This window comes from Elephas maximus, chromosome 18 (genome assembly GCF_024166365.1).
Source record: "Elephas maximus indicus isolate mEleMax1 chromosome 18, mEleMax1 primary haplotype, whole genome shotgun sequence".
Classification (NCBI taxonomy): domain Eukaryota; kingdom Metazoa; phylum Chordata; class Mammalia; order Proboscidea; family Elephantidae; genus Elephas; species Elephas maximus.
The window spans coordinates 10,591,263-10,618,672 of record NC_064836.1 but is presented as its reverse complement, the minus strand read 5'-3'; the positions used below and the strand labels follow the sequence as shown (position 1 = coordinate 10,618,672).

The 27,410-nt window shown below is 46.0% G+C and overlaps 1 protein-coding gene across 1 annotated transcript in view; it reads right to left on the bottom strand.

The window, feature by feature from the left end:
* RNPEP (arginyl aminopeptidase) overlaps positions 1-25,951 on the bottom strand; it is a 29,088-nt gene extending 3,137 nt beyond the window's left edge. Inside the window, exons 1-9 of the mRNA XM_049858070.1 lie at positions 23,301-25,951; positions 18,579-18,719; positions 18,098-18,246; positions 9,657-9,773; positions 8,723-8,958; positions 5,021-5,134; positions 3,098-3,210; positions 2,828-2,936; positions 1,127-1,351 (exon numbers count right to left, since the gene is read on the bottom strand). Coding sequence (XP_049714027.1) covers positions 1,127-1,351; positions 2,828-2,936; positions 3,098-3,210; positions 5,021-5,134; positions 8,723-8,958; positions 9,657-9,773; positions 18,098-18,246; positions 18,579-18,719; positions 23,301-23,777 — 1,681 coding nt within the window. The 5' untranslated portion in view covers positions 23,778-25,951. The remainder of the gene's footprint in view (positions 1-1,126; positions 1,352-2,827; positions 2,937-3,097; positions 3,211-5,020; positions 5,135-8,722; positions 8,959-9,656; positions 9,774-18,097; positions 18,247-18,578; positions 18,720-23,300) is intronic.
* Positions 25,952-27,410: the final 1,459 nt, after the last annotated feature.

Here is a 27,410-nt window from a genome sequence, read left to right as displayed (position 1 = left end):
GAGGCCTAAATGCCCGGCTCTCAGGGACCCAGAGTGTCTGCCCTCAGGCTCTCTGAAAGCTGGGAACAGACTTCACGGAGGTTCCCGGCTGCCACCTGACCATTCGTTCTCGTGTTTATCTTCAATCCACCAAATGTTTCCTTAATGTTCCTACAAACCTTCTGCTCTTTTCTTATAATCATCCTATTTTTCCGCCCCAGGTTAAAGCATACGTATCCCCTAAAATACCCTGGCCTACTTTTTGTTTTACCACTAACCTGCTAAAAGTCATCTTGGCTTTAATTTTTTTTTTTTAAATAACACCACTTGGTAACTCTTATTTCTGACTGCGCACCAGCACAGCATTCATGGCGAAGAGCTGAGGCTGAGTAGGTTCAAATCGCAGTCCCACCACTTATGTGGCCTACTTGTGCCTCAGGTTCATGCTGTGTTCCCTGGGGATTGTAATTACAGTATCTACTTTGTCCACCACCTGTTAGTTTGCTGTCCTGTGTGTTGCTGTGATGCTGGAAGCTATGCCACCAGCATTTCAAATACCAGCAAGGTCATCCATGGTGGATGGGTTTTAGCAGAGCTTCCAAACTAAGACAGACTCGGAAGAAAGGCCTGGCAATCTACTTCTGAGAATTAGCCAATGAAAACCTTACAGATCACAACAGAACACTGTTCAGCTCGCTTGCTTTGACACATCATCAGAAGGGATCAATCACTGCAGGAGGCCACCATGTTTGGGGAAGCAGAGGGCCAGCAGGGAGAAAGGAGGCCCTTGGCAAGATGGCAGCTGCATGCCAGTGATTGAAGGTGCCAGAGGACCAGGCTATGTTTTATTCTTTTATACGTAAGGTCACTATGGAGTTATGAGAGTTAGATGACTTAGCAGATGTAAAGAGCTGCCTGAGAGGCCAAGGACCTGACAGCCTGCCTTGGCTTCCCCATGCACTTGTATAACCTGTACCCTTCTCTTGTCGTCACACTCCCAGCAGAAGGGCTGTGTTCACCCGCCAGCCACCCAGGGCAAGCACCACAACTTCTTTTCTGAGTCTCTCTCTGGGCCCTGATATAATTAGCTCTTCCAACAAAAAGACTCTGTTTACCAGGCTGAAAGAAATCACCCCCATTTTCTTACCAGGAGGGAGAGGCGACTTCTGGAGGATCTTATCTAGGAAGTAGACCAGCTGGTAGGTCTTCCAGGAAGAGATGGCCACAGCGTCAATGGCCTTCATGTCCAGTTCCTCAGTTACCCAGAGCTGAGCCAGCTCTTCAGCGGGCTTCATGAGTGCATCCCCAGGGGAGAGGTCAGGGAGGTAGGGGGGCCAGCCAGGAGTATTCAGCCATCGATCAAACTCAAAACCTGTTTAGTAGAAGGAGAAAAAAGATACCGTCAGAATGTCTCTGGCAGGGTCATGGTCAACTTGCCCAAACAACTCCCAGATACCTCGAGCTCCTTTCTGCCTCTCCACCCCCAACTCTGTCTCCAATATTTAATACCACTTTCCCACCACTACTTGTTCCAGCAGGCTCCCAGTTTTAAGACTGGACTGTACCTTTTCCTACAGTTAAGAAAAAAAAAAATTTTTTTTTTTTTTTCCTGCAAATGAACATTGTGTTGTCAGGGCCAGGTTGATGGATGCTTTCCTGGCTTTATTCAAGTTCACGTTCTCCTCTGGACCACCAGAACAGCCTTGTGCTTTAGCACCTGGGCTCTATCCATGACAAAGTTGCCTGGGTTCCTACCTTAGCTCTGCTATCAACTAGCTGGGAGGCCATGAGTGTGTTGCTTCATCTCTCTGAGCCTCAATTCTGTCTGTAAAATGAGGGTGGCCCCATCTTGCTTAGGTGGCGCAGTGGTTAAAGCACTTGGCTGCCAACCAAAAGGTCTGTGGCTCGAATCCACCACCCACTCCGCAGGACAAAGATATGGCAGATATAGAATATAGATATAGGGTAGTTCTAGTCTGTCCTATAGGGTCGCTTTGCGTCAGAATCGACTTGACAGCCATGGATTCTATCTTGCTTGGGTGCTGTAAGGATTATACTGCCTCGTGCACAGTATAGCCCATAACCTGCTGCCGCTGAGTTGATTCTAACTCACAGTGACCTTGTAGGAGAGAGTAGAACTGTCCTATAGGATTTCCAAGGGGTGCCTGGTGAATTTGAACTGCTGACCTTTTGGTTAGCAGCTACAGTCCTTAACCACTATGCCACCAGGGCTTCCTTGTGCCTAGTAAGCACTATTATTAACTGTCGTTTGCTATGGAATCTCATAACCTTGAAATGCAGGCCTCTAACCACAGAGTAGATGCTGCTAAGGCCTGATCAGTCCCAGCTGCCGGGGTAAGCTGACTTTTCCAAAGCAATCCCAGAGCAGCTCAGAGTACACGGCACGAAGGGGGGGATGTTTAATGGACTGTCTCATCCATGGGTTTCCACTCTCTCTCTGGAGATAGTGCCCCCCAAACCTCAACCAGGGCAACCACTGGGGTTTCCCTTCATTCAGAATTTGCTCGTACAAGGCAACTCATGATCCTAAGGCTGGGGCTGCGGCTGCCCTGTGACTTTCGGCCTGGACCTCAGCAGCAGCTCTCTGGGCAGAGTTAAAGAGCTGATTGTGTGTGTCCAGGTGCAAGGAAAACAAAAAAGAGAAGCCATCTTTGTGATCTCAAGCCGAGGACCCTGGGTTTGCTCCCTAAAATGCCACTTTCTAAATGACCTTGATCCGTTATCTTCCTACCCCACCTTGGTTATCTTCCTACCCCACCTTGGTGTTTGCAAATGTAAAGCAGCAATCCTGTGTCCTGGAAGCCTGTGGGCTGGCTCTCCTGCTCACCTGGAATGGAATCCACCTTCTTTTCCTTTAGTTCAGGGAAATAGTCCAGGTAGAATTCCAGAAAGTCGTCGGCTAAGATACTTTGGAATTTAAATTCATCGACATAGGCCTGGGAGAAGGGAGGTGCTTTTCAGATCCTTTCTGGATCCCCTGGGGAGTATTACTCAGGCCCTCCTCCAACCCCCACCTCGTCTGCCCCCTGCCGCTACCCTCCAACCCAGCTGCTTCTCTGCTCCTCTCCCTTCTCCCCTCCTTCAGAGTTGACTATACCTTGAGAAAATTGTCAAACTGATCCTGATCACCCACCAAGTGGGCCAGGTAGGAGACAAAGCAGAAGCCTTTCTCGTAGGGGATTTCGTTGTAGGTGTCGTCTGGGTCAACACCTGGCAGAGGAGAAAATGGACAAGATGTCAGCATTTAACACCTATAATCCTCATTGCCCTTTTCTCGCTCCAGATTCAGACCAACTAAACAACAGATCAGAATTCAGCTTCCCCAGAAACCACAAGGCCAAAAATGTTTCCAGATCCATTCAAAGAAAACCTTAGAGTCATTAACTACAAACCCAGTAAGAGCACAAAGAAACCAGCCTTCAGAGGAGCTGGTGAGTTTCCATATTCCTAGGCTATGCTTTGCTCAGGTGGGCTCTGTCAATTCTTAGCCTTCAGCAAAGGGCATAGTTGCTTCTCCAGTCCTGTTAGTTACCACCTACATACCTGACCACCCAAGCCCAGAACAATGTGTTGTTTCTATGGCTGTTCTAGACTAAAATGAACTAATTACCCGTCTACAAAAAGTTAGTTTTCACAGTCAAGGGCACTAAGGAACAAGAGCTTTAACTGCACAGAAGGTTTTAGATTAGTCACACATGCAACTGAAAAAAAAAAAAAAAACTGTGAGAAAATAAAGAAGCTCTGAACTTGAGACAGAGGACCTGGATCAGAGTTCCGGTTGTGCCCTGATGAGATGCATGACCTTGGACAAGCCATTTAACTTGTCTGGATGGAGCTGCATCCCATCCTCTGTAAAATAAGGCTAACTCTTGCTCTACAAAACTCACAGGTCTGACCTGATGATAAAAAAGGAATGGGGTCTAAAATACTCCACTGGTCTCACTCCGTCTAGAGTAAGGGAGAATGAAGAAAACCAAAGACACAAAGGAAAGATTAGTCCAAATGACTGATGGACCACAAATATTACAGCCCCCATCAGATTGAGGTCTAGCACAATTAGATGGTGGCCAGCTACCACCACCGACTGCTCTGACAGGGATCACAATAGAGGGTCCTGGACAGAGCTGGAGAAAAACGTAGAACAAAATTCTAACTCACAAGAAAATAAAATGACCAGACTTACTGGTCTGACAGAGACTAGAGAAACCTTGAGAACATGGCCCCCGGACACCCTTGTAGTCCAGTAACGAAGACACTCCTAAAGTTCACCCTTCAGCCAAAGATTAGACAGGCCCATAAAACAAAACAAGACTAAAGGTGCACACCAGCCCAGGGACAAGGACTAGAAGGCAGGAGGGAACAGGAAAGCTGGTAACAGGGAACCCAAGGTTGAGAAGGGAGAGTGTTAACATGTCATGGGGTTGGTAACCAATGTCACAAAATAACATGTGTACTGTTTAATGAGAAGCTAGTATGTTTTATAAACCTTCATCTAAAGCACAAAAACTAAAGAAAAAAAGAAAAGTAATGGGAAAGAACCCTGTAAACTATACAGACCAGTACAAATGTAGAGCGGCAGCGGGGTGTGGGCAGCTCCTGTCTGGAGGGGAGGGAGATAAGAAGGCAGACAGGGACAGAAGCTGGCTGAATGGACAAGGAATACAGCGGGGAGAGGAGGAGTGTGCTGTCGCATTAGGGGGAGAGCAACTAGGAGTAGATAGCAAGGTGTATATAAATTTTTGAATGAGACACTGACTTATTTGTAAACTTTGACTTAAAGCACAATAAAAAAATAAAGCGGCAGTGAGGTCACTAAGAACTGCAGAGACTTGGACAGAACTCCTGTCTTATTGAAATGGCTGGGCTTCAGTCTGTCCAGAGGCTGGGAAATGGCTAAAAAGGGCTCTGGAGGGCCCCTCACTTCCCAAAGAAGTTATTCTAAGTGTGCACTGATGGACACGAAGCTGAACCAATGTGGGGCTCTGTGCTCCATTTAGGGGTGGGGTGTCAGACAGAGGACCTGGCTCGATCTTCACTCGGAGCTTGTTCAGCGGGTGATCCTCGCCGGTGATGTCTATGTGCTGCTGGAGCAGAGCCCGGCCCGTGGCAGCCTCCAAGCAGGTGTAAGCGGCCCCTGCAGTAAAAAGAAACCGTAAGCCCCAAGAGTTCGCCTGGGACACCCAAGGGCACTTTCCTGGCAGAACAGGCTGTGCTGCCCCCTGATGGTCACAAGGAGAATGATGGCAGGTACCTGAAGTGTGCCCTCCTGGTACACCCTGACTCAGCTCCTATCAACCTGTGGCTACGAAGGACTTGGTAAGCACAGACGGTCAGTGTCTCCCCTAAGTGAGGACTGGGGGAAAGGGAAGACACTCATCTGCAGATAACAGGTGGCTATTTCTACATACATAACTGTAGGTGATGCTTATATATCAGCACAGACAATAGAGTACAAAAGGGCAACGGTCAGGGCAACTTCTTAGACACAACCAACCACCCCGTGGGACGATGTTCCGAGACTCGAGGGACATTTACATCAAATGGCACAACACAGTACATAAGTTCTGCATCCTACTTTGGTGAGTCGTGTCTGGGGTCTTAAAAGCTTGCTAGCGGCCATCTAAGACACAACTATTGGTCTCCTCCCATCCGGAGCAAAAGAATTAAGAAAACCAAAGACCCAAAGGAGTAATTAGTCCAAAGGACTAATGGACCACAGGAACCATAGCCTACATGACCCTAAAACCAGAAGAACTAGATGGTGCTCGGCTACCACTACCACCTGCTCTGACTGGGATCACAACAGAGGGTCCCTAACAAAGCAGGAGAAAAATCGTAGAACAAAAATTCAAATTCACAAAAAAGACCAGACTTACTGGTCTGATAGAGACTAGAGGAACCCCGGAGACTATGGCCCTAAGACACCCTTCTGAACTGGAACTGAAGCCGCCATCACCAGAGACTACCTTTCAGCCAAACCACAGACGGGCTCATAAAATAAACAGCAATAACTGACAGGAACATGTGTTCCTTAGAACAGTCTCTATTATATGGGATCAAATGGGCAACATTTGCCCAAAAGCAAAGATGAGAAGACAGAAAGGGGTAGCAATTCAAGATGAAATGGGGAACCTAGAAGGGAAACGGGGGAGGGCAGGCACATTGTGGGGAATGGAACCAGTGTCACGAAGCACTTTGTGTACAAACTATCCAACAGGAAACTAATTTGCTCTGTAAATTTTCACTTGATGCACAATAAGGAATTTACTAAAAAAACAGACTAATGAAGTTAGTTGAAGCTTGAAAACATCATGCTGAGTGAAATAAGCTAGACACAAAAGAACAAATACTGCTTAATCCCACTTATACAAAATATCTAGAATAGGCAAATACAGATACAGAACACAGATCAGTGGTTAACAGGGGCTGAGGGGAGGAGGGAACGGGGAGCTACTGCTTAATAGGTACTGAGTTTTTTTTTTCAAGGGGGGTGATGAAAAGTCTTGAAAACAAATGGCGGTGAATTATATTCAAATTATGTAATTAATGCCACTGAATTGTATACCCCAAAATGGTTAAAATGGCCAATTTTACGTTATATATTTCCACCACAATTAAAAAGAAGAAAAAAAAAAAAACAGTGGAGGAGTTGTTTACACCTATTCCTCTAACAATTAGGTTTCCCTGTCAATGTGTTTTTATTTTTCGAGATAGTAGTTTGATCTCCTATGAAACTTAGAGTATTTTCATCGGACTGTTCCTCTGAGAAATGAGAAACTGACACAATTTTTCTAAGAGTCTCTGAGGATCCTTTAGGCTCCAATACTGCCCGAGGAAATGGAGGAGGGGAAGGGGTTTTTTAACCTGCCAGCTCTACGGCTTACTAGATGTTCTCGCTCTGGGCAACTTACTTAATCCCTCTTAGCTTCAGTTTCTTCATCTGCACAATGGGGTAATAATATTTGTTCTATTGGGTTCTCAGTGCTTAATTACGAGCCTGTTCACAAATAGGCTCCTGCTGTGTATACTTTGGATGAAAATGTAAGTTTGTATGAACTTTCTCGGAGGTGACAGGACAACATACACTAAAAAGCCTTAAAAATCATACTCAGAAATTTTTATCCTTATTGAATTGAAAAAATCTGAGATCTGCATTAAGATTTCTAGGTAATGAAAGATTTCTATGTAAGGATGTTTGTCAAAATCTTTCTATGGAAAATTGGAAACCACCTATCTAACAACTGGAGGTTGAATAAATTATGAAACATCCACACTAACCCAGACCCAGTGCCGTCAACATCCACACTATGCGGTCTTAAAAGAAAATTGAAGGACTTGGGAAAATGTTTAACTTTATTAAGCTAAAAAAAAGCCTGGTTGTAAAATCACGTATGGCCTGATAATTCACACCACACACACACAGAAAAATGTTTGAAAGAATACTGTCTTAGTCATCTAGTGCTGCTATAACAGAAATACCACAAGTTAATGGCTTAAACAAAGAGAAATTTATCATCGCAGTCTAGGAGGCTAGAAGTCCGAATTTAGGGTGTTAGCTCTTTGTTAGCTCTGGAGGAAGGTCCTTGTTAGGGATCTCTGTGTAGGAGCTTCTCAGCACAGGGACCTGGTCCAGTGGACATGTTCTCCAGGCTCTGATTTCTTGGTGGTATGCAGTCCCCTGTCTCTCTGTTAGCTTCTCTCTTTTATATCTCAAAAGAGACTGATTTAGGACACAACCTTATCTTGTAGATTGAGTCTTGCCTCATTAACACAACTGCGTCTAATCTTGCCTGACATCAGAGAGGTAGGATTTACAACACACAAATCACATCAGCTGACAAAAGGGTGGACAATCACACAATACTGAGAATCAGGGCCTGGCCGAGATGACACATTCTGGGGGGACACAATCAACCATGACAGATACATACACTGATTACCTTGGACAGTGAGATTACTGGTACATGTTTTCTTTGTGTGTGTGGGTTTTTCCAGATATGCCAAATACACAGGTCTTGATCAGAGAAAATGATAAAAGGAAGGAATGTCGTATTTGTTAATAGATGGGACAGTATAATGAAAGCGCAGGCGGTGGCGACTCCCACCCTCCACAATCACCGGCTAAGTGCTTGGGCACACTTCTTAGCCTCTCGAGTTGTAGTTTTCTCATATACAAAATGGAAATATTGGTTCTGTAGGGCTCCTGTGAAATTGCTGAATAATGTATTTTTTATATAGTATCTAGCACAAAGCTGGCACATAGGTTTTCAATAGCAGGTAATGATTATAATGATTTTATGATTCATTCTTAAAATTAACCAGCCATCTGGGTGAATAACCCTGGGTAACTCTCCCCCTGGAGGCTGTGTCTGGTTTTAGAAGGAACAGAGCATCAAGTGTGGCTTCAGCTTTGATGGTGGGGATGGGAGACTCTAGAGATAATCTGTTAGTTCACCTATTAGTTCATTTATTCGACGTACACTGTTTGAGATTCTGTCTCCTTCATTACTTCCTACTGATTCTAGGGACATGCAGTGAAGTGGGAATTATTTACTTAAAAACAACAACTTTGGTCTACATTTAGCCCTCCACGGCCTTTCACCTGAGTTTCCTGTACTACTACCCCCTCCCTTCATGCCCATCTCTGTCCCCAACTCTCAAAAGAATCTCATAGGGGCTCCCAGGCTCAGGAATGGGGGGTGGGTACCTGGGAGTGGCTTACCAAAGAGGGTCGTGGAGATCCTCCTCTGGGCATACATGGTGAAGCCTTCGTTCAGCCAGAATTCACCCCAGTTGGCATTGGTGACCAGATTCCCAAACCAACTGTGGGAGATCTCATGGATGATGACATCGGCCAAGGAGCGGTCTCCTGCTAGCAGGCACGGGGTGACAAAGGTCAGACAAGGGTTCTCCATTCCTCCAAATGGAAAGGATGGCGGCATAAAGAGTACGTCATACCTGCCAAGGAAGCCAGAGGTCACAGAGGCCCCAGCTCCCCGGGAGCAGATCTGGCCTAACGTGCCTGAGCAATGACTTCCTCAGTCTACTTTCAGGCTCCAAGAGAGGCGGCCACTAACCAGGCTGTGTACACCAAAGGCCCACTCTTCAAAATGATGCCCAGGCTCCTTGTCCTTCTCACAAGTGGCAACCCCAACAGAATGAGACTTCCTTTTTCCAACTAGTATCTGCTTACTCGGTCCCCCTCCCCTATTCCAAGAGGGGTATGAACATATTACCTGCTCTATCACATTTAGCTCATTGCTGGTTGCTGGGGTCATAACGGTCAAAGTAGACCCTAAGTCTCTAAGGAGGCTAAAGTCTGAAGATGTCAAAGGAAAACATGGAATGTGACGCTAACTTCCAGCACAGGGAAAAACAAGTCAACAGAATTCCCCTGACAAGTGTATCCCAATCCCCAAACTTCGCAACCGTGAAGCACATTTTTATCATCTCAGGGACCCTCCCTCCCAAGGTCCCCTCCTCAGCAACAATGGAGGAGGCCAGTTCATCCCTTCTTCCTTTTCTTCCCTCCTTCACATCTGGGATTTTGGAGACCCTGCTCTAGGAGAAAGATGGAAGAAAAGCAGCACCAGAAAAGAGAGGGGAACCAGAGACTCAGTTTAACAAAAGACACTGGAGTCAATGTGATACCACACCTTCCCCAGACGTAGGGTCCGAAAAGTTTCTCTCCGGTTGCCAAAAATTCTTCTATCACCCCATTGTACTCCTCCTTGGCAGCCTCAATCAGGCAGGGCTCGGCCCACACATGGCTCCTATAGATAAGGGAGTAGAGAGACCAGAATAGTGTTTAAAGACCACCTAGGTGATCTGACTCTGAAAACACAAGAAGAGGCAGAAAATTGGCCTCGGTCTCCTCTTTGAGCCAAATGAATGTGACAATTTGGTCAGCCGCTGAGACAGGAAAGGCAAGATCAGATCACCTGCACAGAAACAAGAGACTGTTCACCACACCTGAGAAGTAAGAACCCAAGACAGCCTCATGGAGGTGGCCAGAGGGTCCAAACCCGTGGTGCTATAAAGCTTACGGCTCCAACACTAAATGAAATCTCGCAAAAGTTGTTAACCTCTCTGAGCCGCAGTTTCCTCACCTAGAAAATGAGTGGTAAAGCACAGAAAAGCCCTTCCTACACTGGCTACACGATAAATATCCCTGCCCTTGTTCCTGCTTTAGGAGAGGTCCAGAAAGGACTCTCACGATACAATCTTTGGAACTGAAAGGAACCTTAAGGGAGGAACCTATCAATGTTGTAAAGAATTGTTAATTTTCTTCGGTGTGATAATGGTATTGTGGTTATAAGGGAGAAGTCTTTAGTCTTAGACAGGCATGCTGATTTACTTGCTTTTAAATGGTCTAGCAATAACATATAGGGTTGCGATGAGTCAGAATCAACTCAAGGGCAATGGGTTTGGTTTGGTTTTTTTAGCAATAACAAAAACAAATCCACACATAAATAAATAAGGCAAAATGAATGGGTATACATGAGCTCAATATATTATTCTTTCAATTTTCTCTATATTAGGACTTCTCTGGGCCGTGATGGTCTGGGAACTCCTCTCTCACGTGGCATACTGAAGACAGAGCCAGAAGGCAGAGGGGGTGGGCTCGAGACCAGGATAGGGGTGGCTTCCCCTGCCTTTGCAGAACCCAGAAACTACTCTAGCACGAGGAAATGGAACAGGAAAGCCAGTCTCAGCCATCTCTCAAGCCTTGAGTGGGGCTTGAGGCTCTCTGACCTGGGAACAGCAGTTCAGGCTTCCAATTGTAAGCACACTGGCAAGCACCTGGCTGAGGCCAACAACAGCTTCTCTGATAAATGCGACGAGACGCAGGCCTGGGGTGCTGTGGAGTGCAAGGAAGGACACGCAGCGCAGGCTGGGAGCTCATGGATGCCTCTCAGCATTCAGAGGCCATGTGTGCTGAATTCAAAGATTAAATAACACTTAGCTAGGCAAAGACGGCACTGGGTCTGGTTTTTTTGTTTGTTTGTTTTAGGCAAAGGAAGATGATACTCCCTGTATAAAGGGAGCATCCAAAACAAAGGCCTAGCAGAGGAAAGGAGTCCCTGATTGGTACGAATGGTTAAAGCACTCAGTTGTTAACGGAAAGGTTGGCATCTCAGCATAAAGGTCTGACAATCTACTTCCAAAAAATCAGCCACTGAAAACCCTATGGAGCTCAGTTCTACTTTGACACACGTGGGGCTGCAAGCTGGTAGCAGTGGAAAATTGCATCGTGCTTATGAGGAACCACCAAGAGTCTGGGATTACTGAAATGCACAGTATCAAATGGGGGACTAAGTGAGGTGGGCAGGAGAAGCCCTAGAGGGCCAGGTCACAAAGGGCCTTATTTGCTGCATTGCAGAGCTGGACCCTCAGAGCCACAGCAGTGTTTTAAGCAAACGAGTAATACTGTCAGATTGAGTTTGGAGACATCCCTCTGGCTGCAGCACACCTGTTAAACTACAAAAGTGGGTGAGCTGCCCCAAAAAAAGCACGTAGGAGAGAAGACTGGGTCAAGGACAGAAGTCTGGGGAACACTGACACATAGGGGCCGGGCAGAGAAGGGTCCACAAAGGAGACCAGAAAAGAACAGCCAAGAGGTCCTAAAAGCAGGACAGAGTGGTGTCCTGAGAGCCAGAGGAGGGTCAACAGAGGCAGATGAAAAAGGGCAGAAAACTAAGACGAGGACTGAAAAGTATCCAAAGTATTGTTCATATTGAGGCCAACGGCCTCTGTGATTCCAGGAGTTTCAACAGCAGGATTGCAGGTGGGTGGCGGGGGGTGGCTGGATTCCAAAGGGTGGAAGCAGTAATGGGGTGGGAGGTCAAGGAGGGAACAGTGCACATACGAGCTACTCTTCTAAGAAACCTGGCTAAGGAGGGAAGGAGAGGGCAGTGTGCTAGGAGGAGATACAGAGTCAAGTTTTTAGTTCATTTCCTGCTTTGCTGTAGAGCTAGGAAAGACTGGGACATGTTTACAGGTAAAAGGAGCCAGTGGAGAGGCGGAGGGGGCAGATGTGAAGAGAGGTGAGTGATGAAATAAAGCCCCAGGGGACCCAGGAAGGGACTGCAGCAAGGGCTCAGATGAAGAGATTTGGTTTTAAACAGACGGAGGGATACCTCATTTTCAGAGTCCAGATGGAAAAAGGGAAAGATGAAAGCAGATGAAGATGACTTTTTAATGCAGACTGGGAAGTTGATGTAGTCATTCATATCTGACGGATTAACTATTCTCAAATAAAATAGACCAAGGCCATCTGCTTAGAGCATGGGTATGGAGTTTGATGAGGAATATAAGGAAAATCGTAAAGTCATGGAATAGCTGAAGGGGAAATGATATGGAAGAGGACTGTTGAGCAATATTGAAAGCACACCTGTAGCTGAAGATGATGCGTTTGTTTTCTTTTTCTTGAAAAACTATGTAAATGTCTGTTCAACTTTCAATTCCAGCTTTTCACTAAGGGACTAGGAATGTGCACAGGTTCATTATTTTTTCCATCTCCCAAACACCCAGGTATAGAAGTGGAGGAAGGCAAACTGTAGGATCACTGGAGCAGCAGGACAGGGAGCAAGATGGCTTAGGTGATCAACCATGCACCTGGACCACAGAGAGAAGCCGGCCAGGAGAGGCACGCTGCCCAGAAGAAATGTGTGGCTTGAAGGAAGGGAGGACTCCATGAACTCAAGCAGCAGACACAATGAGATATAGTGGGAGTGAGGCCATCAGGGAGCTCACTTACTGGTGAAGGTGCTGGGAACATTGTTGAAATGACAACAAAGGATTTAGAATATCAAATAAACTTAGCTGACAAAGCAGGGGTAGGGCTTGAAAGGACTGACTCCAATTTTGAAAGAGAAGTTCTACTGTGGGTAAAGTGCTATCAAACAGAATTGCACGCTACAGAGAAATCTTTCTTGAAAGGAAGGGTCAGTGATGTAGCAAATTTCATTTTCTGTCTTATTTGAAGAAATTGCCATAGCCACCCCAACCTTCAGTAACCACCACCCTGATCAGTCAGCAGCCATCGACACTGAGGAAAGACCTTTCACCAGCAAAAAGGTTATGACTTAGCAATAGAGAATGAATGAGACCAAGATGTTTAAAATTTCTGATATGGTTGTTGGAGATAACACCTACGTCTAAAGTCCTACTCTGTAGTATGGCCTTGAGTGTGGAGGCCTGAAAGGAGTGGAGAAGGTTCCTGGAGTAGACGAGGTCAAGAAAGCCAGGGTGTTGGATGGGTCATCCACATGGGACACAAAGTCACCAAAGATGATGTGACAGGGCACAAGGCTGAGAAGAAGACCATGGCACAGGGGTCAAAGTCTTCAAGGAATTTCTGAGTGAACTGCTCTATCACCAGCTCAGATGACATAATTAAAAGTCCATCAGCCCACAGTACTTCAACTTGTTACAGGTACCTGAAGGTTTAAGACAAGCTAGACAGGGACCATCCAAGATATTTCCCACCAGTACACACATTTCTGTCAAAAGAAATTAGGATGCTCTCAGTCAAGCTGGAGTCTCATCACCAGTAGTACAGTGAAAAGCATACTGGATGTTCAACAGTAATATCTGAATTTGAATTCTAGTTCTGCCCACCATGTGGCCTTGTACAAGCCATTTCACCAGAGCCTCAGTTTACTTCTCTGTAAAATGGAGTTTATGGTAAACACCATCTCCCTCACTGAGCTGATGTGAGGATGAGAAGAGATTACATAGGAAAAGGACTACTGGAATACATCCATCACTCTTCCTCCTGTGGTAACAGGGACTGGGCTTGGTGGCATATTTTGCCAGAAAACTTTCCCATTTAACATATTACACATAGTACCTAGAAGGCCCTAAGATGTGACTCATGATGGGGGAGGAATAAATTATCATCACCAGTTAAATGGATTCTGCCACCCGGATTGATGTACTGTGTTGTCATTTTATTACAGAAGGTTCAGAAAAATCATTATTATTCAGTATGTTTTCAATGCAGTCATGAGTCGCTTAATGTCCGTGACACATTCTGTGACCTGGATGTTGTGCAAACACGATGTTGGATGCTGCTGCCTATGGGTCGAAGCACACACTGTTACACAGTAATTTCCTAAGTAGGGAAAGTTCACGTTAAAATAACGATAGGACGTACAGGCATACCTCATTTTACTGCACTTCACAGATACTGCATTTTTTTTACAAATTGCAGGTTTGCAGCGACCCCTGCATCAAGCAAGTCTATCGGCGCCATTTTTCAACAACATGTGCTCACTTCCTGTCTCTGTCACGTTTTGAAAATTGTCACAATATTTCAAATTTTTTCATTATTACTATATCTATTACAATTATCTGTGATCAGTGATCTCTGATGCTACTATTGGAATTGTTTTTGAGCCCACAAACCACGCCCGTGTAACACAGTGAACTTAACAAATGTTGTGTGTGTTCCAACTGCTCTACCGACTGGCTTCTCCTAGTCTTTCTCCCTCGCCTGGGGCCCCCCTGTTCCCTGAGACACAGAAATATTGAAATGAGGCCAATTAATAATCTACAAAGGCCCGTAGGTGTTCAAGTGAAAGGAAGAGTCCCATGCCTCTCACTTTAAATCAAAAGCTAGAAATGATTAAGTTTAGTGAGGAAGGCATGTCGAAAGCTGAGACAAACCAAAAGCTAGGCCTCTTGTGCCAAACAGTTAGCCAAGTTGTGAAGGCAAAGGAAAAGTTCTTGTAGGAAATTGGAATTGCTACTCCAGTGAACACACAAATGATAAGAAAGCGAAACAGCCTTATTGCTAACATGGAAAAAGTTTTAGTGGTCTGGATAGAAGATCAAATCTTCCACAACATTCCCTCAAGCCAAAGCCTGACCCAGAACAAGGCCCTAAACTCTCTTCAATTCTAGGGAGGCTGAGAGAGGTAAAGAAGGTGTAGAAGAAAAGTCCGAAGTTAGCAGAGGTTGGTTCATGAGGTTTGCAGGAAGAAGCCATCTCCATAGCATGAAAGTGCAAGGTGAAGTAGCAAGTGCTGACGTAGAAACTGCAACAGGTTGTCCAGAAGGTCTAGCTGAGGTAACTGATGAAGGGGGTTGTCCAGAAGGTCTAGCTGAGGTAACTGATGAAGGGGGTTGTCCAGAAGGTCTAGCTGAGGTAACTGATGAAGGGGGTTGTCCAGAAGGTCTAGCTGAGGTAACTGATGAAGGGGGTTGTCCAGAAGGTCTAGCTGAGGTAACTGATGAAGGGGGTTGTCCAGAAGGTCTAGCTGAGGTAACTGATGAAGGGGGTTGTCCAGAAGGTCTAGCTGAGGTAACTGATGAAGGGGGTTGTCCAGAAGGTCTAGCTGAGGTTAACTGATGAAGGGGGTTGTCCAGAAGGTCTAGCTGAGGTAACTGATGAAGGGGGTTGTCCAGAAGGTCTAGCTGAGGTAACTGATGAAGGGGGTTGTCCAGAAGGTCTAGCTGAGGTAACTGATGAAGGGGGTTGTCCAGAAGGTCTAGCTGAGGTAACTGATGAAGGGGGTTGTCCAGAAGGTCTAGCTGAGGTAACTGATAAAGGGGGTTGTCCAGAAGGTCTAGCCAAGGTAAATGATGAAGGGGGCTACAGTAAGGACAGGTTTTCAATGCAGACGAAAACGGCCCTATATCGGAAAAAGATGTTACCTAGGACTTCCACAGCTAGAGAGGAGAAGTCAACGCCTGGTTTCAAAGTTTCAAAGGACAGGATGACTTTCTTATTGGGAGCTAATGCAGCTGGTGGCTTTAAGTTGAAGCCAATGTTCACCTACTATTCCAAAAATCCTGCGGCTCTTAAGAAATCTACTCTGCCTGTGCGCTATAAATGGAACAACAAAGCCTGCATGACAGCACATTTGTTTACACAACGGTTTACTGAGTATTTTAAGCCCATTGTTGAGACCTAATACTCAGAAAAAAAGGTTCTTTTCAAGATATTACTGCTCATTGACAATGCACTTGGTCGCCCAAGAGCTCTGATGGAGATGTACAAGGAGATTAATATTATTTTCATGCCTGCTAACACAACATCCATTCTGCAGCCCACAGATCAAGAAGCACTTTCGACTTTCAAGTCTTATTATTTAAGAAATACATTTCGTAAGGCTATAGCTGCCATAGACAGTGATTCCTCTGATGGATGTGGGCAAAGTAAACTGGAAACCTCTGGCAAGAATTCACCATTCTAGATGCCATCAAGAACATTCACGATTCATGGGAGGAGTCCAAAATAACAACATTAACAGGAGTCAGGAAGAAGCTGATTCCAACCCTCATGGATGACTTTCAGGAGTTCAAGGTTTCAGTGGAGGAAGTAACTACAGGTGTGGCGGAAACAGCAAGAGAACCAGAATTAGAAGTGGAGCCTGAAGATATGACTGAATTGCTGTAATCTCATGATAAAACTTGAATGGATGAGGAATTGCTTCTTATGGATGAACAAAGAAAGTGGATTCTTGAGATGGAATCTACTGGTGAAGGTGCTGGGAACACTGCTGAAATGACAACAAAGGATTTGGAATATCAAATAAACTTAGCTGATAAAGCAGGGGTAGGGCTTGAAAGGACTGACTCCAATTTTGAAAGAGAAGTTCTACTGTGGGTAAAATGCTATCAAACAGAATTGCATGCTACAGAGAAATCTTTTGTGAAAGGAAGAGTCAATGATACAGCAAATTTCATTTTCTGTCTTATCTGAAGAAACTGCCATAGCCACCCCAACCTTCAGTAACCACCACCCCGATCGGTCAGCAGCCATCAACACTAACGCAAGACCCTTCACCAGCAAAAAGGTTATGACTTGTTGAAGGCTCAGATGATGGTTAGCATTTTTTGGCAATAAAGTATTTTTTTAATTAAGGTATGTACATTGCTTTTTTGGACATAATGCTACTGCACACTTAACAGACATTATCCAGCACATGACTGTTCATTCCAGAGAACCTTGGTTAAGAGTAAATTCTCAAAAATGTCATTTCTTTACTTACCTATTTTCCTGTCTATTGCAAAGATGACATTCCTTTGCTTATCTGTTTCCTGTCTATTAGGAAGACAGTCCTTCAAGAGAAGAGGGCACACTGTCTTTTAAGACTGGCACTGTTTCGTGTGTGCTGGATGCAGATACCAATGGAATCCTACCTATTCTTCCACCTGGCCGTGCCACTGAGCTCAGTTATGAAGTCTGAGGCTTATAACTAATCCTTTTAAGGACACCACCACCTCCAGAAACCGAGAGCAGGGCCACAGGTAAAGAACTGCAACAGAGCTGGGAGAAGTGTCACTACTCCACTGTCCGACCTTTGATGCTCTCACAGAGGGGTAAGCTATGCTGTTAGGCACCGTCCAGCTGGTTCCGACTCATAGCAACCCCATCTACAACAGAATGAAACACTGCTCGGTCCTGCACCATCCTCACAATTGTAGCTGTTTCTGCCACTGTGTCAACAAGCTATAGTGGCAGGTAATCTGAGAGCCAGGAGAAGCCTATGTTTTTGGTCAAAATTCTTTTCTCCAGAAACCTTGAAAAATCCATTTTTTTTTTTTTTTTAAATCTCCATTAAATCCATCTAACATCATGGAGGTGACTTGGTCGGCAGAGGTCTGGGTTAACGCACCTGCCACAAACAGAAACTAGATGCTACTTCCCTCTCGAGAGGGAATTAATGAGAACAAAATGATGTGTTCCCAGGAATTAAGTGCTACAGAAAATGGGCAGATTTGGTGCAAAGATGAAAAACTAAATACAGTTGCTATAAGAGAATTTAGAACTTAAAGGTATTAATAAAGATCGAGCTTCTAAAACTGCTGCCTCAGCTCCCTCTGCAAGCTGGCCCAGGACAGCAGTTACCACTAGCAGGTCTGATGATCTCCTCCCAGACAGTAGGGATAGAACTGGAGGGATGGAGGGAAAAAGCACTTCGCCCAGCTGGGCTCATATCCCGTGCTCCTCTGCTGTAGAAAGGTTCCGGACTCCAGAGAGGATCAAAGATGGCTCCAGGAGCCGCCCCAGCAGGTCCACTGATCACAGTCCTCCTTGCCTCTTAGTCAATTCAGTTTAGCTTGTGGGATCTTTGTCTCCTACCTGGGTCCAACTTCGGCCGAAACCAGATCTCCGATGGCCAAAGCTATCAGATAGGAGGGGATGGGCTGACACATCTGGAAGAAGAACTTATTTGGACCTCTCTTCTCCCAGGTGTTGGCACTCATCACAGCTGTGAAGCCATCTGGGACCTGACAACAGAGAAAGCTTAGGAGATTTTACCCAGACGGAGACTCCTTTTGATTAGCTTGACGAATTGCAATGACCAGCAACCTGTGTGTGGATGATAATAATCCAGAGTCCACTGTGGGGAGCACAAAGATTTCAAGAAACTAAATCTGTGCTAAACCGATGGGATTTGGAGGAAGGCTATACACAATTTCTGTAGGTGGGAGAATCTGGAGTAAGGAATTTTTCACAGGTACCACTGGACCGATGTTATGATTTACCAACTGAAATGTGAGCTGGTAGATATAAAATTATGACTCCCAAGGGCAGGTGCACCTAACCTTAGCCCCCTTACCTCAATAAGGGCTGAATATTTGTATTTCACTGCAGGAGTGTCGAAGCAAGGGAAGAAGGCTCGGTTTAGCACGGCTTGGCCTTGAGTATAGACAAAGGGCTTCTTCTTTCCTGCTGTCTGCTCAGGAGTCAGCCAGCAAACCTAAGAGAACAGAACATTTCAGAACCGACCTCCCCCTCCAGAAGCTCAGCCCAGCCGGAGAAAAGGAGCTGGCCGCATGGGAGAATTTTAGGTAATTCTTAAAATCTTTCCACTAGCCAGTCTGGCTGTGATTAGAATGCTCTCTCCTCCTGTGTATTTAATTCACCCTGGAATCCACGCCAAGTTATTACCTACACTTCACGAGGTAGAGCCACCACAAAGGGCCTGTTCCTTACTGTCTCGCATGGGTCATCTCAGACCTGGCCTCTGACTCTGTCACTCTGTCCTCCTCTGTGTCCCTCTCACTGCATAGTTTCTCATCAAAACTCAAACACTGAATCACCTGTATTTGGAATTGTGATAAAAGACAGAGAAAAGTAGAGCCTAACTGACTGGGAATCAATGATTAATGTGCTCTCTGTTCCTAAAATCTACGTTTTCGGGAAGGATGCATTTTACATTATAGGCACTGGTTATATGATTCTTAATTTGTTTTCTGTTAGCCCCTAAACCAAAGACAAATCTGAAATGATTATAACCCAGTTTTTGCCCACAACGAAAAGGTGTTCACTTATGACACAGGCTTCACCGGTGCGGAAGAAGGTACATCATTTAGAATTTAAGAGAAAGACTGGATTTTTCCAGGAAGGTTTCGTAGGGGAAGGAAAGCTTTCTGGTCAGGCCTTCAAAGACGAGCAGGATTTAGATGTTGGAAAGTAAAGGGAAGACCTTCTCAGGGAGTGAGCAGCAATCTGAGTAACAGTGTGGATGGAAGCAGGCTCTGGGACCCGGAGGTAGGTTTCGGACACAGAGTGGTGGGAGGATGAACGGGCAGGTATAACAAAGGGCCTTGAATACAGAAGTTTTTGAGGCTGATTTTAAGAAGCCTAAGGAAGTCACATTGGCATGTTGGTTTATTCTTTGCTTGAGTTTTGTGTGTGTGTGTGTGTGTATGTGTGGGTGTGGGAAAATTTTAATGAGCCTCTTTCCAAAGAATACAGCCAGGATAAGGGAATGAAAGGGTAACTCCACAGGGAGAAACCTGACAAACGCTACTTCAGCTAGGTGATCAAGGTCAACATCAACAGTCCTAAATCATGTTGATAGCACATACCCTCAAAAGATGGGATGAAAATGGCACTTTACCTCTGTCATCTTCTATTCAAAAACCCATAAACCTAGTTTAACCATGAGAAAACCATCAGACCAATTTCAATTGAGAGGCATCCTACAAAATACCTGACCAGCACTTCTCTAAACTGTCATGGTCATCAAATATAAGGGAAGTCTGAAAAACTGTCATAGCCAAAAGGAGTCTAAGGAGACAAGACAGTTAAAAATATAAGGTGGTATTCTGATCAGATCCTGGAATAAAAACGGACATCAAGTAAAAACTAAGGAAATAGGAATAAACTATGGCCTTTAGTTAATAATACTGATATGGGCTCAGTAATTGTAATATACATATCACACTAATGTAAAATACTAATATGTAAAATGTGTGTGTGTGTGAAGGAAGATGTGGAACTCTGCTCAATTTTTCCGTTAATCTAAAGCTGTTTTTTAAAAAAAAAAACCAATAACTAGTTGTTGTCGAGTCGATCCTAACTCATGGTGACCCCACGTGTGTTGAAGGAGAACTGTGCTCCATACAGTTTTCAGTGGCTGATTTTTCAGAAGTAGATCACCAGGCCTTTCTTCCGAGGTGCCTCTGAGTGGACTTGAACCACCAATCTTTTGGTTAGCAGCCAAGTGCATAACTTGTTTGCACCACTGAGGGATAAAGTCTATTAATTAAAATACATTTTTAACGTGCTGACAATAAGAGCTGACACTTATAGAATCCTCATTGTGTACCAGGCACCGTGTTAGGCACTTACATAAAGACAGCTTACGTCAAGCACTTAGGCTAGTGCCCAGCACATCTTTTTAATAAATATTGGCTATTACCCCCTCTGCCATAATTTCTTACTCATCATTTTTGAGTTTTTAGAAGAATGCCGTAAAGAAAATGAAATGACGGAAGGAGCCTGGCTGCACCTGCACTACTGAGAGTCTGAAGTCAGGAAGAGGCTGCTACAGTGACTAAAGTGAGAACCTTCACTGAGATGGCGGCAATGAGAAGAGGGAAGGGAAGAAATACAAGCGCCATTAATGCAGACCTTCACAGAGCAAAGGACAGTTCTTTGCAAAGGGTAGGCCATTATGTCTCCAAGCTATTTGATTTTGATGTTTCATTTGAGGTGCCACATTCAGCTGGCAAATTCAGCAAGGGCTTAATTTTTCCAGTCCCCCTGTTGAATGTCTAGTTTCTGCCAAAAACCAGGAACCAGAATATAACAGAGCGACCAAACATTTACAGACTTACATTATCCCTACAGGGCACTGGGCTTTTCCTCTGCCTTAGAGTCACCTTGCATCAGGTGCTTTGGACTTTCTTTCCTTTTTTTAAATTTTAAACATTTTTTTTTTCATTAAAAAAAAGAACACTGCACGGATTGCAACCAACGTTACGAAACAATTTGTGCATAAATTTTTGAATGAGAAACTAACTTGCACTATAAACTTCCACCTAAAGCACAATAAAACTAAACAAAGGAGATTCTTTGCCATGAGACCAGAAGAACTAGATGGTGCTCACCTACTATTACTGAATGTTTTGAGCAAAGATTTCATAGAAGAATCCTGATCAGAACTGGGAAAACGCAGAGCAGAATTTCAAATTCTTATGAACTCCAGACTTCCTGGAGCCATGAAGGTTAGATAAACCCCTGAAACTACTGCCCTGAGATAATCTTTAAACCTTAAACCAAAAATATCCCCTGAAGTCTTCTTAAAACCAAACAACAGTTTAGCTTCACTAGTAAAAAATGTCTGCCTTGAGCATTGTGCTCTTTTAAGAACTATTCTATACTCCCAGAGTTGTCAAACTGACAACGGCAACTCAAAAAATTAGATAGGAACCTTAGAGGGCAGTGAATTTATGTTAATGGGGAAAGAACAACTCAATAAAAGAGGGTCAGAGTGGTTACACAACTTGAAGACTATGACCAATGTCACTGAAGGGTAAATGTAGAAACTGTGGAGTCTGTGCACGTTTTGCTGTGTATATTCTCAGCAACAACAAAATAAACAAAATTAGAAAAAGAAAAGAAGAAAAAGAATGAATCCCAAGGTTCACTTACTCCCCCATGGCGAAAGAAACAGAAACGCCCTTTGAGCCAGTTCTAAGCTCAAAGGGGAACTGCTAACCAGATAAGCAAATTTCAAGCGCAAGCAAGTAGTGCATTGTGCAATCTGTAACCCGCCCTATCTGAGAAATGGCCAGCAAGCACTGCCTAAGGTCTCTCCAGGAGCGATTTTCTGACTGACTCTTACAGATGCGGGCCACGTAACCTTCCAACCTCTTATCTCCAATATTTGCCCCCCCGCCCCATTTAAAATTTGAGAGTCAGCCGACAGTGAGAAGGCTAAGTAATTATAAAGCCTAAAAAAACGAAAAACCAAACTGGTTGCGTCCAGTTGATTCTGACTCACAGTGACCCCACAGGACAGAACAGAACTGCCCTAGAGGACTTCCAAGGCTGTAATCTTTAGGGATCTTTCTCTGCAAATCTCTGTATCTTTCTCCCTGGAGGGAGCAGCTGGTAGGTTCCAGCTTAACCACCGAACCACCAGGACTCCTTCTTACACAGCCTAAACAGAAAAAAACCAAACCCATTACCATTGATTCCTACTCATAATGACCCCAAAAGACAGGGCAGAACTGCCCCACAGGGTTTCCAAGGCTGTAAATCTTTCCTAAGCAACCTGCCACATCTTTCTCCTACAGAGCAGCTGGTGGGTTCCAACCACCAACTTTATGTTAGCAGCCAAGCGCTTTAACCACTGTGCCACCAAGGCTCCTTTGCAGGGCTCTGGTACACCCTAAATCCCGTTCTCACTTGTACTCTTAAATCTCTTAGTTCATTAAATCTGGGACTTCGCAGAAGGAAACAAAATTATCTGGGTTTCAGAATTGTTTTAGCCTGTGGAGCTAGAAGGGCACACAGAACAAAGGCCTGAGTCAGCGTCTGGCTAACTAACCCACACCGTCCAGGGCCACCATAAAGCAGAAATTAAGGGGTTTATGGATTCAGCGGCGACCTTGGCCCGAAAAGCCGCGTGAAAGCATTAGTTCAATTTGCGAATTGCTGGTTATCCAGAAGGGGTAAGGTTCTCTGCTCCTGCAGAAATGCAAACTACAAACAGAGGTACGTGAAGAAGGAGAATGTAGGACGATCTGCACAAGCCACGACAACTGCCAGGGAGGACAGGCAAGAGACACGGAAAGGACAAACGGTCTAGCACGAGGAAGAGCCTGAAGAGGGGAAGGCAGGGAGGCCGTGAGGAAGAGGGGAGCAGAGCGCGGGCGGCCGAGCGGCGCGCACGGGGAGGCCGGGAACCCCCGCCCAGCGGGGCTGCACGATCTCTTCCTTCCCTTCTCCCCGAGGGGGTGGGGTAGGCGCCGGTCGGGACACCGGAAAGGCGGGGAGGACGCGGCGGGGAGGCCTGCGGGGACTGGGCACCGGGACTACTCACCCCAGGTCCCTCCCCGACACGGTAGGTGAGCAGCACCTGGAAGCGCTCGCCAGCGCGGCAGGGCTGCGGGAAGGCCACGCACAGGACCTGGCCGTAGTGCGAGAAGGGCCGCGTGCGGAAGGCCAGGGGCTCCTCGAAGGGCCCCTCGGAGCCGGGCCCCTCGGAGCCGGGCCCCTCGGAGCCGGGCCCCTCCCGCCGCAGCATCGCCGCCGTCACCTCAAGGCACGGGTGCGAGTCGAGCAGCAGCTCGCTGGCGCCATCGGGCACCAGGCAGCGCAGCTCCAGGGTCGCCGAGCCGCTAAGCTCCCGGCTGCCTGGGCCCGGCCCCGGCGGCCCGAACTGCACCCGCAGGTCCAAATGCAAGTGGAGCATCTCGAAGGCCCGGTAACTGGAGGCCGAGGCCACGTCGACGGCTTGCGCCGAGTGCAACGGCCGCCGGGCCATGCCACCGCCGGTCGAGGGTCCGCCGCTCGCCATGGTCCCGCGTCGCTGCGCACCCGCCGGGTGAAGCCGGCCGGTTCCTCAAAGACCACGCCCCCCGAGCGCGTCACCGCCGCAGACTACGCCCCACAGGCCACGCCCCGCGGGACCCTCGCTGCGCGCGGGACTCTGTGCCGGACCCTCGCTGCGCGCGGGGCCCAGTCTCTCTCTCAAACTTCCTGTAGCCCAACTCTTCTAGCTGTATAGGAGCACCTTTGTCCAAGACTTCAGACAGAAGAGGATGGTGGGAAAGCTTGGTCTACAGACATTTCCTCAAACTTATCCACTGTCCCGGCGGGACAGCCTTCGGTGCTGATGTTTCCTGTTTCTTAATCTTCCAGGCAGTCAAGCAGCAGCAGTCAAGAAATCAAAAGATGCATTGCATTGGGCAAATCTGCTGCAAAAGACCTCTTTAAAGCGTTGAAAAGCAAAGATGTCACTTTGAAGGCTAAGGTGCACCTGACCCACACCACAGTGTTTCCAGTCACCTCATATGCATGTGAAAGCTGGACAATGAGTGAGGAAGACCAAAGAAGAATTGACGCCTTTGAAGTGTGGTGTTGGAGAAGAACATTGAATATACCGTGAACTGCCAAAAGAACAAATAAATCTGGCTTGGAAGAAGTACAACCAGAATGCTCCTTGGAAGCAAGGATGGTGAGACTGTGTCTCGCATAATTTGGACATGTTATCAGGAGGGATCAGTCCCTGGAGAAGGACATCATGCTTCGTAAAATAGGGTCAGTGAAAAAGAGGAAGACCCTCAGGAGATGGACTGACACAATGGCTGCAACAATGGGCTGAAGCCTAACAATGTACGTGAGGGTGGTGCAGGACTGGGCAGTGTCCCCTTCTGTTGTGCATAGGGTCTCTGTGAGTCAGAACTGACTCCATGGCACCTAACGACAACGATTTTCCAGGCAGGCCGAGGGACGTGGTGGATTGAGCATGGGTTTGGGAAGACTGGGGTTCCAGATCTCCTGGTGCTCGGCCACTTATTAGGGCTGTGTGTCACCTTGGGTTAGTCGCTGAATTTTTCTGAGCCTCTCTCTGCACCTGTAAAGTACAACAAACAAATAAACAACAACTCATTGCCCTCGAGTGGATTCTGACTCCTAGTGACCCTGTGGGACAGAGTAGAACTACCCCACAGGGTTTCTAAGGCTGTAACCATTACAGGAGCAGACTGTCACCTCCTTCTCCAGAGTAGCTGGTGGGTTCCAACCTTTTAGTTAGCACAGCAGCTGAGTGCTTAACCACTGTGCCACCAGGGCTCCTCACCTGTAAAACAGGGATAATAAAATCTATTTCACAAAGCAATTGTGAGAATTCAGTCAGGTAATGAATGTATCTGAACACACATGGAATTTCACACCAGATCAAGGGCTGTGCCCCAGCGGCTTTAGGCACATCTACCCTTCCATTCTTCCTCAAAGGCACAGCGACTGGAATCAGCATCCCACTATATAACACTTGATTGTCCATTGTGTGTCATTTATATCTCCCTACTGTGTCGTACACTTTATTGAACTGGGGATATCCGTCCAATATACTTTCCCTTCGGTGCCAATCAGTGGGTTGCAAAAGTAGTCAATGATGATGCTTTTACTGATCCTCAGGAAAATGAGGTAAATAAGAACAATGTAGGGAGTTTTGGCTGCGAGAGATCTCTGTAGAGTGTTAAAAAGCAAAGATGTTACTTTGAAGACTAAGGTGCACCTGACCCAAGCCATGGTGTTTTCAGTCATATCATATGCATGTGAAAACTGCACAATGAACATGGAAGACCAAAGAAGAACTGATGCCTTTGAATTGTGGTGGTGGCAAAAAATATTGAATATACCACGGAGGCCAAAAGAACAAATGAATCTGTCTTGGAAGAAGTGCAACCAGAATGCTCCTTGGAAACAAGGATGGTGAGACTGTGTCTCACATACTTTGAACGTGTTGTCAGGAGGGATCAGTCCCTAGAGAAGGACATCATGCCTGGCAAAGTAGAGGGTCAGCGGAAAAGAGGAAGACCCTCAATGAGATGGATTGACACAGTGGCTGCAACAATGAGCTCAAGTATAAGGACTGTGAGGATGGTACAGGACCGGGCAGTGCTCATTCTGCTTTACACAGGGATGCTATGAGTCAGAACCAACTGGACGGCACCTAGCAACAACAAGAAGGAGTTTTTAATAAAAGAAAATATCCCATTATGTGCTTCCTAGTTTTATGTTGTTGAAATATATTTTAGTTCATGGAAATTATGCTTATGGTAGATGATTTTTTAAATTCTACATAACCTCAATGTCAGTTTTACTTTTTTTAACTTACTGGTTAAAAAAATTCAAAAATCTTGGAAAATCACTTTTCTATGGCATTGAGTGTAGTATTTGGTGCCTGTCATGACATTCCACCCTTTGGTCCCCCAAAATTCATGTCCTTGCCACATGTAAAATACATTCACCCCCATCATATCATAGCAAAGGTCTTAATTCAACTCCAAGTCCAAAATCCAAAAATTCCTCTTCATCTGTGAAATCTAGAATACAAGTTATCTGCTTCCAAAGCACAATGGTGGAACAGGCGAGCTAGACATTTCCATTACAAATGGGAGAAATTGCAGGGAAAGAAGGGATAACAGGCACGAAGCAAGTCACCAGAACACGTACATCAGCCCTCAAGGTCTGAAAATAATCATCTGTTCTCTGAGACCATTTACACAATGGTCCTGCCCTCCAGACTCTAGGTATTGGCCACACTCTCCAGATTCCATCTGAAGGCTCCTCAGCCCTGGGCTTCAGCTCTGCCTTTCAGGTCCACTAGAATGGCAACTCTGCTCCCTCAAATTTGGGTGGCCCCATTTCCCTAGTCCATCTGAGTGGCGGCTCCACCCTTTGAGATCCCACAGATTGTATCCCTACCTTTGAGACTGAGGCAGCTCGGTCTCCTGTGTTCCTTGTGTCCTCAGCTTCTGTTTCCTGGTTCCTTGGCCTCTCAGGCCCTCAGGCCTCACCGCCCGCATCTGCCCTGTGGGGGCAAGTGTTCCAAAGCTCTGTGGCTTCACGTATTATAGCCGGAAGGCAGTCAGCTCCCTTGCTCCATGAGTCAGCAAGCCCAGCTCCACTGATAAGTGCCTGGAGGTACCCCACTCTACCAGAAAGCCTCCTGCACTAAGGCACTCAACTTTCTTGCTCCGTGAGTCAGCTCCAGTGCTGTGACACACTGGTCTCCTGGTTCTTCTGCTGCCATTTCTCTGCTGCTGCTTCTCACCATCTGCGCTGTCACCAGTGTAACAGTTCTCTTCATTTCCTTCTGAGTCCTCACCGGAATTGTCTCAGATGTTCATAATTCCACCAATAGTCTCTTCAAGGCAACCTAGGCCTTTACTATTAGGCACTTTAAAACTCTTCCAGCCTCTGAGTGGCATCTGGGGTCTTAAAAGCTTGCCGGCAGCCATCTGAGATAGATACATCAATTGGTCCCAACGCACTTGAAGCTTTTAAAAGAGAATGAAAACACGAAAGACACAAGAAAAATATGAGCCCAAGAGACAAAAGGTCCATGTAAACCACAGACTCCATCAGCCTGAGACCAGAAGAACTAGATGGTGCCTGGCTACCGTCAATGACTGCCCTGACA